The 15,999-nt window shown below is 38.4% G+C and overlaps 1 protein-coding gene across 2 annotated transcripts in view; it reads right to left on the bottom strand.

Moving 5' to 3' along the window:
• Window positions 1-1,945: 1,945 nt before the first annotated feature.
• Window positions 1,946-15,999, bottom strand: part of APC (adenomatous polyposis coli) — a 219,452-nt gene continuing 205,398 nt past the window's right edge. For both annotated transcript variants that reach the window (XM_006875511.1, XM_006875510.1), the window contains 2 exons: window positions 12,985-13,199; window positions 1,946-10,556 (listed from right to left, as the gene is read on the bottom strand). In XM_006875511.1, coding sequence (XP_006875573.1) covers window positions 4,004-10,556; window positions 12,985-13,199 — 6,768 coding nt within the window. In that variant the 3' untranslated portion in view covers window positions 1,946-4,003. The remainder of the gene's footprint in view (window positions 10,557-12,984; window positions 13,200-15,999) is intronic.

Below are 15,999 nucleotides of genomic sequence, written 5' to 3'. Positions count from 1 at the left end.
GTTTGACATCTCTATCAGTTATTTCTCACTAATGTTACTTAAAATTCAATGGTCACCTTCACTTGTAAGCAGTAAGTTTGAGCATTTTTAATTTTAAAAATGTTAACAATCACATAACTTCAAGAAAATAGTCACAAATGTAAAGAATTATCCTGAAAATCAGAAGAAAGTGTATTTAGCACCAAGAACAGTATTATACATTTAGAACATACAAGTTGACAGAAGCATTAAAGGCCTAACAAAACCCAGTGTATAGGTTTAAAGACTACAGAAAAAGATACAAGAATGACAGGAAAATGACTTGGTGTTTACAGGAGTCACATTCGATAGGCTTCAACAGTACAATGTAGTATTTTAAAATCAGCATGAGGGGAATATGCTCATTAGAAAATATAAAAATTTATACTCTTTTGGCCACCAGGACTTTTGAAAAATCATTGTTTGGCAAGTCTTAATGATCTGACTACTCAATCTGTCTTCAGCTCTGGCAATTTTTGTATTCTTGCACTGTTCTTTTCCTATCTTAGATACGATGAAACTCTATATTGCACTGGTTTCTATCCTCAGCCCTTCACATAATTAACCTTGTGTTAGTACCATGACCCACATTTTACATAATGAAAGTGCTATTTGTATGAAGCTTATCCTTTATTTCACTATTTCCCTCATAGAAAACTTTCCCAGGTTGTATCTGGTTGTTAAGCATTCCTATTGTAAATAATAATCTGGGCAATTTTTCACAGAAATCAATCTTTCCTTAAAGCTTCCTTTTTCATAGAGACAGTGTCTTCTGATCTTAATGCAAATTCAAATGAGAAATTCCTAAAGTACTTGATTTTTACAATAACTGTGTCAAGGTTAGCTGAGCCCTCAGAGCCACTGTCTGACAAATTACTTATTTATACATGTCAGGCAAGTTTATCCATCACTTTGGATGTGAGATGGGCTGTATCAAATCAACATTCAAATTTGTACCATCTAGAGGAAGGAGAGAAAAGTTCCAATTGGTTGGTAAGTAGTACTTTGTCAGATTTAAGTTTCAGTTGTTAAGTAACTGGAGCTGAAAGCATTCACTCAAGAAGCTTCACTGTGAAAACTGAGGGCAGATTCTCAAGTGCGCTCTTCAGTCCAGCAGCAGCTCCTGTGAAACTTGCTAGAAATGCTAATTCACAGGCCTCACCTCAAACCAAGTTAAGTAAAAAATTATGAGAGCGGGGCTGAGTTTAATTTTAATAAGCACTTCTGATGATTCAAATGCACTCTAGTCTGAAAACCACTGCCTTGCTTTGTTCTAAAGCTAGATAGGGCACTGCTCTGCACTTTTATTAGCAGACATTACAATTCTTCCCTAATCCTTAACACTAGGGTATTTGTTGTGTGCTAGTCAGTTCAGATTTATGGGGACCCTATGCAGGGATTCTGAGGCTGTAAATCTTTATATAAGCAGAAAGCTTCAGATTCCGCACCCCCCCCCACCTGCCCCATGGAGCGGCTGGTGGATTTGAACTGCTGATCTTGCAGTTAGCAGCACAATGCTTAACCCATTATACAACTGGTGTTAGTCACTTTTAACAGGCATATACTATGGTTATTTGGCCTGTACCCTTTGAATTTCTAAAGAATTGCAATTTTGCCCCTCTATTAATCATCTCTAACTAGAGTCTCATCCAGAACCTTTCCCTAAACGGACAATGTGGAGTTATTGGCCATTCTTCTAGTCCAGGTGTTGGTACAGGAATACCTGAGTTTTCTGACATGTGGAAGGCACTCTTCTTTCACTTCCAGTACTGTTGTGTTTTTTTCCGTTTACTTGAATCAAAGGCAATTTTACTTAATTGATTTAAATGCCATCGCTTCAATAAAGATATTCTTGTATTTTATAAAGACTGGCATGCAGTAATTCAGAAAATAGAAAATCAGAATTAAAGGAAGAAACAAAAAAAACCATGTATCTCTGTAGTATAAGGCAGCCTTTTGAGTATAAACAATTATTATTCACAAACTATTTCTTTTAAAGTTTGGCAAAAATTTGAATGTAGATAAATTACAGAGAAGTAAACTAAGGTGTTTGCAAGGTGGTGCAGTGGAGAATATGGGGCACTTTGGAGTCAAACACTTTGATTCAAATCATAGCACTTTACTGGCATGTTAGCTTAAAAAATCATCTTCATTATATGGTATAAATACAGAAAAGACAGGTAATTAACAACGTGATTTATGGGTAGTAGATGTGTTTACTCCCCTCATGCCCCACCATGCCTAAAAATCATTTTCCTTTCCAAATCCAAGTGTAGGAATTACATTAAAAAATGATTACTTCAATTTATTGAACATGTAAATTGAACAAATGAGCATTTGTCATCATCTTCACCCTCTGTTATCTTAGAATAAATTCAGGGAAGATATCAAGTAAATTATTTTTGCAGATTACTTTATCCATTTATTTTCTTTCAAGAAGGAAGGGGTATGTTGAAAGAAGGGGATATGAACACACACCCTAAGACTCTGCCTGACCATCAATACGTTTTCCTAAATAGGCAGGGATAATCATATTAAATTTTTACCTTTGGAGTTCCATGTGATTTGCAGTTTCTGATTTGCAGTTTCTGAGTATGGCTAAGTGCTAACTGTACTTGACTGCTGGAATTTAGCCATAACATATAGGGTGACAAAACGTGTTTATTCCAGACATATACTTAGAGGATGAAAGGAAGACAGTTACATTATAAAGCTTGGAAAAGACTGCTTCTGCCTAAGAATTATAGATTAATTTTCCAAGTTTAGAATTCTATTATGAAAAAGGAAACTATACAGGTCTCTTATGATAGATGCCTAATCCTGTCTATGTAGTATACAATGCTGTCTTATGAATTTGTTTCAAATGAGCTCCACTGGAGTTTAGAAAAAGAAAACATTTAAGTGGAAAAATATTAAGTATCAAGAATAACCACATAAAGAAAAATTTCAGGAATGTTTAAGTGCCAATGCATCATCAACAGTCTTCTTCATTTGTTTTTATTACAGTAAGAGGAATTTAACTCTTAATGCATAGAATTTGAAGAAAAAATTTATATAAGTTTTTAAGAGGCCCTTTTGATAATTATTAATACAAATTTGAAATAAGACCCTTCAAACAAATACCAGTTTCAGTAATAGTTTACATACAGCAATAATTTATTCTGAAATGTTCATTTAGTTTCTGTTGAGACACGAGTCATGTCTCATTAATAAAGAGCAGCCATCTCACCTCAAATACCAGAATATACAACAAGTTACAGCATAGCAAAAATTCTACCTACTTTCAGATAAAATCTAGTTCAGGTAAAATAGTTTTCATTCAAAGTTTTACAGTTACACATTTTTTTTTTAGCACAAAATTGTGTTAATTGTTACACTGTAGCTATATATGCACATCATGTGACCACAGAACTGTTAATCATTATTTCTGAAATTGAACCATCAGTTTCATTCATGCAGTAAAGCACAGCAGGCTGGGTAAACTTGTTCATGGGGAACCATATTACTGTGAATTTCACAGCCACATGATTAATTATGACATTAGATGAACTCACAATGACTAAAACAGGTTTTTTTTTTGTTTTTTTTTTGCATAAATACCAATTTCTCCCTGATGATTAGTCAGTTTATAATCTAGAATGATTGATAACAGCAATATAGCATATCTTCTATCTGTAGTGTTCATTATTTTAAGACAAGCAATAATTAAAGGATGATGGTATGGGATGCTACTTAAATACATGTAAAACATACTGTACAAATATACTTGGCTTTACCATTTTCTTAACTATCAAGTGTGCCTCCCAAAATAAGACCAGTGAAGACAAAGTATACTATCAAATATGGCTTCCAGAACAAAAATTCTCTACCAAGAATCAAACCTATTTACAAAATGTTTCAGTCTTTTAAAGTTTCATTTGAAACAAAATCTCTACATAGCAGTTGTAATTAACACATAATTTTCTGTTTCATCATTCCAGCTCTTTTAAACTGATGTTACAAGGTAAGACCCAGAATGGCGCTTAGGACTTTGAGTTCCATTGGATTCTGTGTTGTCCGTTTTTGAATCTCGTTTTTTTGTGTTGTTATTCACTGGTGTTGGGATCTGAGATGGCCGGGCTGAAGTGCTATCTGCACTACTTTTCCTAGGGCTTGGGTTGTAATTAAAAGGAGTAACCCTGGCAGCAACGGTCCCACTAGGTGAACTATGTTTGCTTGAGCTGCTAGAACTAAAGGGTGTACGCTCAGCTATAGAGCTTTCATTATTCTCTGATGCAGGGACGTTACTTTGTCCCGGTTTTGCCTCAGTTCCTTTTTGGTCTGGGCTGTCTACCTGAATAAAAGAGTTCAGGTGGTTTTCCAAACCCATGGTGCATATAGGAAGACTGCCACCATTACCCACAGTTTGTTTTCCCTGATTATCTTTTGAATCTTTAGCATTTGGATTTCCTTTTTCTAAAACACTGTCAATCACTGGGGGAGTATTTCCCGTGGGAGATCTTCCGGATCTAGGATTGTTAATGGGACAGTCCTCAATTCTTACCCAAACATCTTCTGTTTTAGAAACAGCAGGTGCCATTTGATAAATTTGAGTCTTTGATTCAGCACCATTTGTAGCACCTGAGGAAGTGGTTTGAGACGTACTATTTGTGGGAGAAATATCACTTTCTTTTATTTTTCTCCACGTTCCTTTTGTGGGTACTTGGTTTTCTTTACTTTGTTTGGTTGTTGACACAGAGTTCACATGTTTTTCATCCTCACTCTTTGCTTTTTCACTGGATTCTGATGAAGCAGAAAGAATTGAAGATGAACTTCCAGTTCTTCTCCAAGTGCTTACTCGAGGAAGGGATGACGAATGTTTGCTGTGCTCACGTTTCCAGGTTCCTGACCTATTGATTGGAAGTCTGGAAGGACTTTCAGAATGGGAACGTGCTATATCATGGCGCTTTGCTGACCTTCCATCATTGTACTCTATAGTAGGACTAAGATTAGGTGGGAGTTTTCGCCACCCACCGGGCTGAACAGATGAATGTGCGGTCAGAGACATATCGGGAAGGGAAGGACTTAAAACTGGAGTTTGTGCCTGTGATCTAGTGGGAGAATTTGGCCTAGAAGATGGAGAAAGAGATTCAAATGAAGCAGATTCCTCCAGTTTTCTCCGTAGGGTTGGGCTTGGAGCTTCTTTGATGAAAGTTGACTGGCGTACTAATACAGGTCTCTCTGATCTATCAGATTCACTTCCACTAGATTTGGTTGAAGACATTCTAGACAGTTCTACCTTTTTATTGGATCCGTTGCTATTATTCATTTGATTTAGTCCCTTGGAGGCAGACTCACTTCTTGGGATACCACTGCCATTCTTGGAAAAACCTGATGATTTGGTTAGGTTCTGTTGGCTCAGCTGTCTACCTGGGGAGGTATATGACATTTTCCCAGAACCAGAGGACTTGGTTGAAGCAGTACTAGGGGATGAAGTCCTTGGCAGCTGAGATAGTTTATTAGGAGGGCTTATTCCATTTCTACCAGGAGAAATTGAGTTTCGCCCTGGAGACTGCATAGGTCTACTTAGTGGTTGTTGGGTGGGTCTTGAAGGAGTGGAATCTCTGGATCCTGATCTAGAAGGCCCTTTATTTGACCCACCTGGTTGGGATGTCTGCCTGGTAACAGGGCTTACTTCTGACTTTACTGATGGCTTGGCTCCTCTAGGAGAAGTGGTGGCTGTCTGATTTTCATTAGGACTTTTGGAGGCAGGAGTCTTAAGGGGTGGGCCTTTTTTAGAAACAGGACTTGTACTTGAAGAACTATTTCGAACTCCTGGAATATGAATCATTGTCCTACCTCGAGAAATTGAAGGCATGTTTGTTTGAAGAGGCTGTTTTATTTGGCTTAAAACTTCTGAATTAGATCGTACTTTTCCAGTAATCAAGCTTTTATAAACTTTTTTCCCTCCCTTGATTCCTTTATTTTCAGATTCTATCTTTTTAGTCTCCAATGTGCTTTTCTCTCCAGGTTTTAAAATTCGTGGGCCTTTATTACTTGCAAAGGGTTTTTCCTCTTGATCAGGTGTAAGATGAAATGGTGACCCCAAAGAGATTCCTGATTTCAGCGAAAGGATAGAGTCTGAATCAGATGAAGCCTGTCTAGATAAACAAGCAGCAGCAGCAGCTTGATGTAAACTACTTACTATGGAATTTGCACCTTCTTGAATAGCTTTCCAATCAAAATTTTCTGAATCAGGAGATAAACCATGTTCTGAATCTGGTCTCTGTATGTCTTTCAAATCAAGTGTCAAATCTTCTGCTAATATACCACCCATATTTCTGGGGCTATGCTTTTCATTATCACCCTTGAGTCTTGAAGGTTTTTTCTTTTTTGGCATTGCAGAACTTATACATTCTTGTAAAAGGTCATCTTCAGAATCAATACTAAGAGAACTGAGAGAACTATTTCTTGAGAAACAAACAGGTGTATCTTCAACATGAAATGATTTAGGGGCATAACCTAATGCCTGAGGTTTACTAGGCTCTCCCTGAGAATCAGGGGGCTCATTCTGTTTGACAGGTTCATTTTCTTTGTTGTTGTTGTTTTCTTGGTCAATGTCACTGAGTGAACTCAAAGAGGAATTACGAGAAAAGCAAACTGGAGTATTTTCAATGGCAAAATTTTGTAATTTTTCATCAGTGGCTGCCCCTCTGTCTGGTATGTCTTTGGATGACTGTGGAAAAGTGGACTGCTTCTGCAGTATGGGCTTAGGCTGACCTCGATTTATTGGATGTTTTGTAACAGCCTGTGTCTTAACAGCTGATTGTTGGCTTGAGGTTGTTTCTGTGTGGCTGGTAACTTTAGCTTCTGAATCCTTATTTTCTTTGCCCTTTCTTAATTCAGCCTTTTCTCTGGAAAGGTCAACATCATCATCATCAAAATCTAGAGAGCTCAAAGAATCATTTCGTGAAAAGCAGTAAGGAGTTCCTTCAATAGGGGTGTAATGATGAGGTGAATCAAAAGTAAAACTGCCTCTGACTCGATCTTCATTGTTTGGCAGCTTTTCATTGAAGTTGGAATTATTTTTCAAGTTCTGTTTCTTTGAGTCTTTGTCTGGGAAAGTTCTTTCAGCATTCATATTGTTTTTTGTATCGGTATTTTTTCTTACACGTGTCCTGTATTCAGTATTTTGCGGCATAGGTTTTACTGGTGAAGTAGGTTTCTTTTTCTTACCATCTAACTGATTTTTGTTGGTTCCAGATGAAGATGCAGATGCAGATGCTTGCTGGACTTGGTCCATTATCTTTTTCACACGGAATGGCTTGTGACTTTTTCCTTTGGGCATAGCAGAATTAATACATTCTGCAAGAATATCACCTTCCTCTGTCTTATTATCATCCAATTCAGGTATTATAGATGAAGTTTTTCCTCTCTGGGCCTCATCTGTACTTCTGCCTTCTGTGGGAATGGTGTCTCGTTTTTCAAATTCACCTGTCTGTTCCCCTACTCTAGCCCCTTCTCCAGTAGCTAATTCATTTGGAGGTGATTCTATTGTTAAATCACTTAGAGATGTAGCTGTGGAAAAGTTTATAGGAGTCCCTTCTACACAGTACACCCGTGGCATCCCGTGCTTTTGTGCTTGTAACCGGTTTTGTGATGGTAGGAGTTTGTAAACCGGCAGCTGACTTGGTTTCCTTGCCACAGGTGGAGGTACTTTTGAGGCAGTCTGGGCTGCCTTTTTGGCTTTGTGGGATGATTTTGTTGGCATTGCAGAAATAATACATTCTTCTAATATTTCAATGTCATCATCATCTGAATCATCTAACAGATCTTTTTCAGAGTCAATAGGTTTTTCTGCCTCTTTCTCCTGGTTTTCATTGGATTCTTCAGTCTGCTCAGGTTCTGTTTCATTCCCATTATCATTTTCCTGAACTGGAGGCATTATTTTTAATTCTACATCTTTCTGTATAAATGGCTCATCAAGGCTCAGAGCACTCAGACTGGATGAACAAGAAAATCCATCTGGAGTACTTTCTGTAGCAAAATGTAATAAAGTATCAGCATCTGGGAGAACCTGGACTCGCTGAACTGCAGCATTTACAGCAGCTTGCTTAGGTCCACTCTCTCTCTTTTCAGCATTAGATGCTTTACTTTTAGATGCTTCTCGCTTAGTCTGAACTGTTGGAGGAGGAGGAGGGGTTTTACTTCTGCTTGGTGGCATGGTTTGTCCAGGACTGTCTGGAAGGTCACTGGGACTGATAATGCCACTTATCATTCCACTACACGGTTCACTCTGAACAGAGCTAGCAATTGAACGACTCTCAAAACTATCCAGTGAACTGACAGAAGTGCATCTGCTAAACATGAGTGGCGTCTCCTGAACATAGTGCTCTGGTGGACTTTTTGGTGTCTGAGCACCACTCTTGGATGGAGATTTGGCCCCTGAAGAAAACTCAACAGCCTTGTGCCTCGTTGATTCTGAAGATGATAAACCAGACGCCTGGAGTCTGTTGGATTTGGTTCTCATGTGCTGAGACACTGTTGGAACTTCACTCACAGTATCCTCAGTTGATCTAGTGCCACTGCTTTCTTTCAGTTCTGCTATTTGCAGAGTATTAGCAGAATCTGTTTCCTGCGTCGTCTGATCACATCCTATTTCATCTTCAGCGGATGACAAAGATGACAATGAACTACACCTTGAAAAACATATTGGGGTATCTTCTACACAGTAAGTCTGTATTGTTTCTTGGTTAATAGAGGGAACTTTGCAAGAGGCAGCCTTTTGAGTCTGACCACTTCTGCTTTGTGCTGAGCTTGGATGAAGCTGATTCTGCCTCTTGCCATTAGATGAAGGTGTGGATGCATTCTCAGTGCTTGAAGAGATGTGTTCAGTTTTAGTGCTTTGTCCAGATGAATTCTTGGAGAATGAAAATGATGGTTTCTGTGAGGAAGGGATATCTGTGGCATATTTTAAACTATAATCAATAGGCTGATCTATGTGATGTTTCTCTTCATTATATTTTATGCTGTAATTTGTTGGTCTCTCTTCTTCCTCATGCTGCTCTTCCTCAGAGTAACGTTCACTATAGTTGGTTGGCTTATCATCTTCATAATCATCTTCCTGACACAAAGACTGGTTTACGTTTTGATTAATTCCATGATTAGAACCCGCTCTATTAGTTTCTGCACCATTGGCTCCCCTTGACCTAAATGGGGAAACACATTCTTGTTGTCCAAAATGTGGTTGGAACTTGAGGTGTTTCTCCTCAGTGCTCTCATTATACACGGGAAAAGTTGTGCTCGGACTCCTCGATTGTCTTTGCTCACTTTGCTTTAGTTCATCTTCTATTATGTGTTTGGGTCTTGCCCATCTTTCATTTTGTGAAGGACTTTGCCTTCCAGAGTTCAACTGCTCATCTGAATATTTAAGACTATAATTTATCGGTGTATCTAGTTCTTCATCATTATCATCCATATGATTTGCACTATGGATTTTATGGGCTAGGTCAGCTGGATATTGGCCATAACTGCAAAATTTGCTTTCATCATCTTCAGAATAGGATTCAATTGAGGGTTTCATTTGACCTCTTTTACCATAGCCATCACTACTACTAACACTATTTAAACTATCATTTGAAGATCTCTTGTATTCCAATTTGGCATAAGGCATAGGGCACGTCCTATTTGCATTTTCTGACTTTGTGAAGTTGTAAGTGTTTGAGTGTGCATGAGCAGCAGAGCTTCTTCTCAGTGCATTCCTTTCATCTGTTACACAATGTAATTCAGTGGTAGACCCAGAACTTCTGTCTTCCTGGGGAGTATGAATGGCTGACACTTCCTCTATGACTTTGGCAATCTGGGCTGCAGTAGTGGAGATCTGCAAACCTCGCTTTGAAGAAGTGCCTGGATTTTCTGTTGCTGGATGGTAGCCACCTAGGCTAAGACCTCGCTCTCTCTCCAAACTTTTATCCTTTTCAGAACGAGAACTATCCAAGCTTCCTCTTGATGACGAGGAGCTAGGCAACACTGTAGTATTTAAATATGGTGAAAGGACAGTCATGTTTCCAGCATTAAAATTGTCTGACTTATTATCATCGTGCCGAGTGGCGTCAAAAACATAGTCACCATAGAGATTTTGCTTGTGTCTCTGCTTACTACGATGAGACGCCTTGGGACTTAAATTGTCAATATTATCAAAAGTTTCTGATAAATGCTGAGCATCTAATTCTGCTTCGAGCGCTTTTTGCTTTCTCACATGAAGAGATGGCAAGCTTGAACCAGGAGACATAATATTGGCATCCTTGTATTTTGCAGGCCGATTTGCCATGAGATTCCTTAAAGCTGCAGCACTTCCCATGGCTATCATTTTGTGCTTTGAATGAATGAGGTTCTTGAGCATGCTAACTGCCCCCATATCCCATAATGCCTCCTGGTCTTTAGGATTTCTTGCTGAGAGATTCCACAAGGTTCCACAGGCATTACTGACTATGGTCAAACTGTGAGATTTTAAGTGTTGTAATAAGGTTTGTAGGCAGTTGTTCTCTCTTAGGATTTGCCTGAAATTATAAAAGAAGAAACCACAAAATTAAGGTCTGAATTTGGGTATACTTGCAGCAAATAAAGTAAAACAAATTTAATTCTATAGTGATAACTGGTGGTGGTAGTGGTGATTATGTGCTGTGGAGTCAGTTCCGACTCATAGTGACCCTGCATAGGCTTTTTTTTACTTCCGAGGCTGTAAATCTTGACAGGAGTAGAAAGCCTCATCTTTCTCCCACGAACAGCTGGCAGTTTTGAACTGCTGACCTTGAGGAGGTTAGCAATCAGACTGGTAACCACTATGCTACCAGAGCTCCTTTCATGGTAGTTCTTAAATTGGGGAATTCTATCATCAGATGAACAGAGTCAATGTATCTGCTGAAGAAAAATTTTAAAAGCTATTCAGTCAGAATAGGTCATGAATACTAGATTAAATTAACTTCATTTCTAACAGTTGAGTATTTTAAAACAAACACTAAATGAGCAAAGAAAAGAGAAAAAGGAAATATATAATGCTCATGTTTTATGGAATAATTTGATAGAATTTTGTACTCATTAATGTTATAGTAGTTATGATAACAGAATACTCATCTGTTAGATATAAAAAAAGGGTTACTTTTACTCAAGTCTTCATGACCTATTCTCACTCAACAGCTTTTAAAACTTTTTCTTTTAACAGATACATTGACTCTATTCATCTGATGACAGACTACCCCAATTTAAGGACTACCATGAATGCTTATGCTGACTAGGGATGTTGCAGTCATTTACTCTATAGATAGGTGCCACAATACTGACCACAGTGATAGCCTGTAAGAGGTAGGTGGAGGTGGTAGTGAAGTGCCATCAAGTCAGTTGTGACTCACAGTGACCCCTTTCTGAGGCTGTAAATCTGTGTGGGGCCAGAGAGCCTCATCTTTCTCCCATGGAGTAGCTGGTGGGCTTGAACTGCTGATCTTGTGGTTCGAAGTCCAATGTTTATCCTCTAGAGCCACCGTTCTCCCAAGAGGTAGAGGTAGGTGGGAGGAATGATAATTTTTATGTAGTCAGAGAGCAAACAGAAAGCTCCTAGAGCAAGGAGTCCTGGTGTGGCGTTTTAGGATAAGCACTGGACTGCTAACCACAAGGCTGGTAGCTCAAACCCACCAGTTGCTCCTTGGAATACTTACAGGGTTGTTATGAGTTGAAACTGACTTGTGAGCACATAACAACAGATTAGCAAACTGACTTTTAAAGGTAATTCTTATTATCTCTTGCTGGATTTTGTGATATAGCCAATCCTTAAAAGTGCTCTTGGGCAAATTGTGTATGTAGTCATTGTATTTAAAAAGAAAGTGAATTAGTTTTCTGCAAGGTTGGCAGTTCAAACTCACCAGCCCCTCCTTGGAAACCCTATACAGGGCTGCTATGAGTTGGAATTGATTTGATGGCACTTAACAACAATAAAAGAGAGAAGTGTTGAGAATCAGCATATTGAATCCTGGGACTTATTGAAGTCTAATGACAGCATATTCAGCTTTATGGGCTTTACAATGGATTGGTCTGGGTGCATGAAAGGCGTTGTCTTCGTGGTCTCTCAGCAGTTTAGTAATTAATTGAGAGATTCCTGAGTTTAAGGAGTCTTCTTTGTTTAGAAGAAAGGGATATAGGTATTTATAGTGCAGCAAAAACTTAAAAGACACTTACATTCTTTACAGACTTTTACCCAAAGTCTTTTTGAAAATGAGAGGACAGTGCTAGACAAATTAAAAAACAAAGCAACACTGCTGTGGAACACAGCTACATTTTTAGCAACATACCAGAGCCCAAGCTCGGGACCATGAGCCTGTAGATGAGGTGCTCACCTAGCTATCACGCGGCTCCAGCAGACTGGATGAGTGATTTTTGGCTAAGTGATGGCATAAATATTGATGTCAAGGCATCATTAGAAAACTGCTTTCTGGATCTTATCTATAAGGTATGCTAACCTGTTTATTTTACAAGCCTTATATTCCTTTATAAGGAGCTCTGGTAGCGTAGTGGTTATGAATCAGGCTGCGAACTGCTAGGTCAGCAGTTTGAAACTACCAGCTGTTCCACGGGAGAAAGATGAGGCTTTCTGCTCCCATATAGACTTACAGCCTCAGAAACCCTGTACAAGGTTGCTGAGTCAGGACCGACTCCACAGTACATAACCACCACCACCATATTCCTTTATGCCACACTAACAAACAGGAAGGGATTTTGGGCTATTTAGCATCTGCGACTAGTCACTAGTTTCCTCTTACTAGAATAAATACATTACTGCATTGAATGAATAATTAATAGTTATATTTTCACCATGATAAATGTATTTTGGCTTAGAACTTACATAATTACACAAAACACTTTTGAATTAGGACTATTATTAAAGGCATAAATTCTATATTAATTCATTTAAAAAATAACATCAAGTTCTCTATATACCTGTGGTCCTCATTTGTAGCTATCAAGCTGGAGACATTGCGTAGTATCCCACCTCCACTTTCAATAATGGCTAAAGTATTTGTCTGGCTCCGGTAAGTGAGAGTGCCAACCAAAAATGCAAGTGCACCATCTACAGCACATATATCAGCTTTATTCTCAGTGCAGTGTGCTGACAAATTCCATAAGGCACTCAATACACTTTTGAGGGTTGATTCCTATGAAGAAACAAAATATGTCATCTAATTAGAGTTGGAATTTGTTGCTCGTAACTTCTGTTTACTGCCATTGAATAAAACCGATATTATGGTCCCTGCTGCCCACTGCTCAATAATAAAACATTAGGAATTCACCATTAAAAAACTTTATTTTCAGAAAATACCAACTGTAATTTAAGCCAGTAATATATTCCTGTAAAACAAGAATAGTAAAGACATTTATGATCTTCAAGTCCTCATTCTAAGATGGTACACACAATTCTTTAATGTGCTTATTTTAGAATATGCAACAGAACTGATATGCATTATGAAACGATAACTTTTACTATCATAGAAAGCAGAAAACTCTATATGCCATTATGCAAAGAAATCTAAGTAGTATTGTTAAATGAAAAAAAAAAAAGCAAGTTGTAGAACAGCATGTACAATATTATGTTTACATAAAATACACATACATATACTTATGATTGATTAAAAGTAGCAACATCTTACTAAAAATGAAAAAAATAAAAATAAAACCAACATCTTTACATTTTCAAAAAGGAAAAAAACAAAGTAACTGCAAAAATAGAACTCCCTAAAGATGTGGTTCTGAAGGATAAGCACTAGACCTCAATACTGGTTTGAACCACAAAGTCGGTGGTTCGAACTTACCACTCACTTCACGGAAACCCTATAAAGGGTCGCTATGAGTTGGAACCAACTTAACAACAACAATCTATAACATCACAGTAAACTGTCAAATTATAATTGCCTAACAGAGAAACACTCTTAACACTGTATTAATGATATTTGGTCTAACCTTGCCATGATCCTAGCGTCAGCTTTTCGCCTATCATAACTAGGGGCATCCCAGAGGATATAAACAGCACACTGATACCTGCTTTGAAAATGCTAACAATTTCCTTAGGGGAAAAAAATAAAAAAGCAAATATGAAAGCAAGTATTGCAAAGGAAAGATTATTACAGTTTGAATTTAGTCAAAGTATTTTATGGAGGAGAGCAACTCTCTGTAGAAATATAAGACCTGTGCATTCAGAGAAGAGGGAAAACTCCTCCTGAAAGACAAAGTAGATGAGGAAAGGCATGGAAGTGGGAGTCAGCAAGGGAGAGCTGATGAATAGAAAGACACAGAAGAGAACAAAGTCCATGATGGGAACAGTGGGAAGGTAACCCTGCATGTCACAGCAAACATTCTGTGCCTAGCTCCAGTAAAAAAGCTAGACCCTGTATTCTCTTCATCAGGAAATTAAATGAATAAACCACCTAGAAGAAGGTTAAATACCATTTAGTGACAATTTGGGAGTCCTGGTGTGGTGCTGTAGGATAAACACTGGACCACAAGTTCAGTTTGAATCACAAGGACAGTGGTTCAAAGTCACCAGCCACTCCTTGGAAATTCTATATAGGGTCTCTATGAGTCAGAACTGACTCGAGGGCACACAACAACACCCACAACAGTGACAAGTCAGTCAGAGAAGGAATTAGGAAGCAGGGAGAACTGTTTTCAATAATGAAGATATAGGGAGATAGAGCTCACTCTAAGTTATATTGTGACTGAAGTTAAAGGTGGCACGTTTGAAGTTTCCTGAGATAAGAGGAAAAATAGTAAGAGTTTAGAGGAATGAGGTAAACTTCAGCTGGTCCAGATGTGAGAGTTGAAGGTGAGAAAACAGAAATTGCTCTCCAAAAGATTACATGTAGAAGACCAGGGGTTATATTTCAAAAAGCTTTACAAATCAAGGAATCAAGAAGAAATAATTAGAGGTCTAGACATAGGGTTAGGCAGTAAATGCAAAGTGAGAAGTTTCCATAAGGTTGTTAAGTACCATTGAGTTGGTTCTGACTCACAGTAACTCTGCATAGGTTTCCAGGAGCTGCTTTTCATGGTGATTCCATATGATAAGCATTGGACTGCGATGCACAAAGCCTCATCTTTTTTCTATGGAGCAGCCGACAGGCTTGAAATGGGGGCCTTATGGTTCGAAATTCAGTGCTTATCATATGGAGCCACCATGCTCCCCTTCAATAAGTTAAGTGACCACAAAGTGCCCAATACAGGTAAAGGTTGACTCGGGTGTAATGCAGTAGGATAGGCACCAGACTGATAACCACAGGGTTGGCAATTCAAACCCTTCAGCTGCTCTTGGAAACTCTACACAGGGTCACTATGAGTTGGGACTGACTTGATAGCATTCAATAACAATAGGTAAAGGTACGATACCCAAAGTAAGCTAATAAAGCTACATTTTGTGACCTAGAAGAGAGCTGTATCAAAACAAAATTAGGGGGAATTGCAAAGGTATGGCCAGTTAAAAAAAGTATCTTGCTCAAGGCTTTGGTTTTAACAGGAAAAAGCAGTGCTGCAGTAGTTAGAAGGAGCAATAGAGAATTTTTTTTTACCTTCAAATGTTGGGCTTCTTACATAGTTGGAACATAAAAGGATCACAAAAATAGACATACATAAAAGGTCAAACAATCCAATAAAAAAAATGGGCAAAGGACTTGAACAGATATTTCATCAAAGAGAATATCCAAATGGCCAACAAACACATGAGAAGACACTCAGTATCACTTGTAATTGTTGTTGTTGTCAGGTGACATTGAGTCGGAACCAACTTATAGCGACCCCATGCACAGCAGAATGAAAGAAAGTCCAATCCTGGGCCAACCTCACTACCGCAGCCACACTTGACCCCATCAATGATGCCACCTGGCTGATCCATCTCGTTGGGGGCTCTTCCTCTTTTTCTCTGACCCTCCACCTTACCCAGCATGACATCCTTCTCTAGCGACTGTT

The sequence above is a fragment of the Chrysochloris asiatica genome, unplaced genomic scaffold (genome assembly GCF_000296735.1).
Source record: "Chrysochloris asiatica unplaced genomic scaffold, ChrAsi1.0 scaffold00330, whole genome shotgun sequence".
NCBI lineage: Eukaryota > Metazoa > Chordata > Mammalia > Afrosoricida > Chrysochloridae > Chrysochloris > Chrysochloris asiatica.
This window is presented reverse-complemented; position numbering and strand designations above follow the sequence as displayed.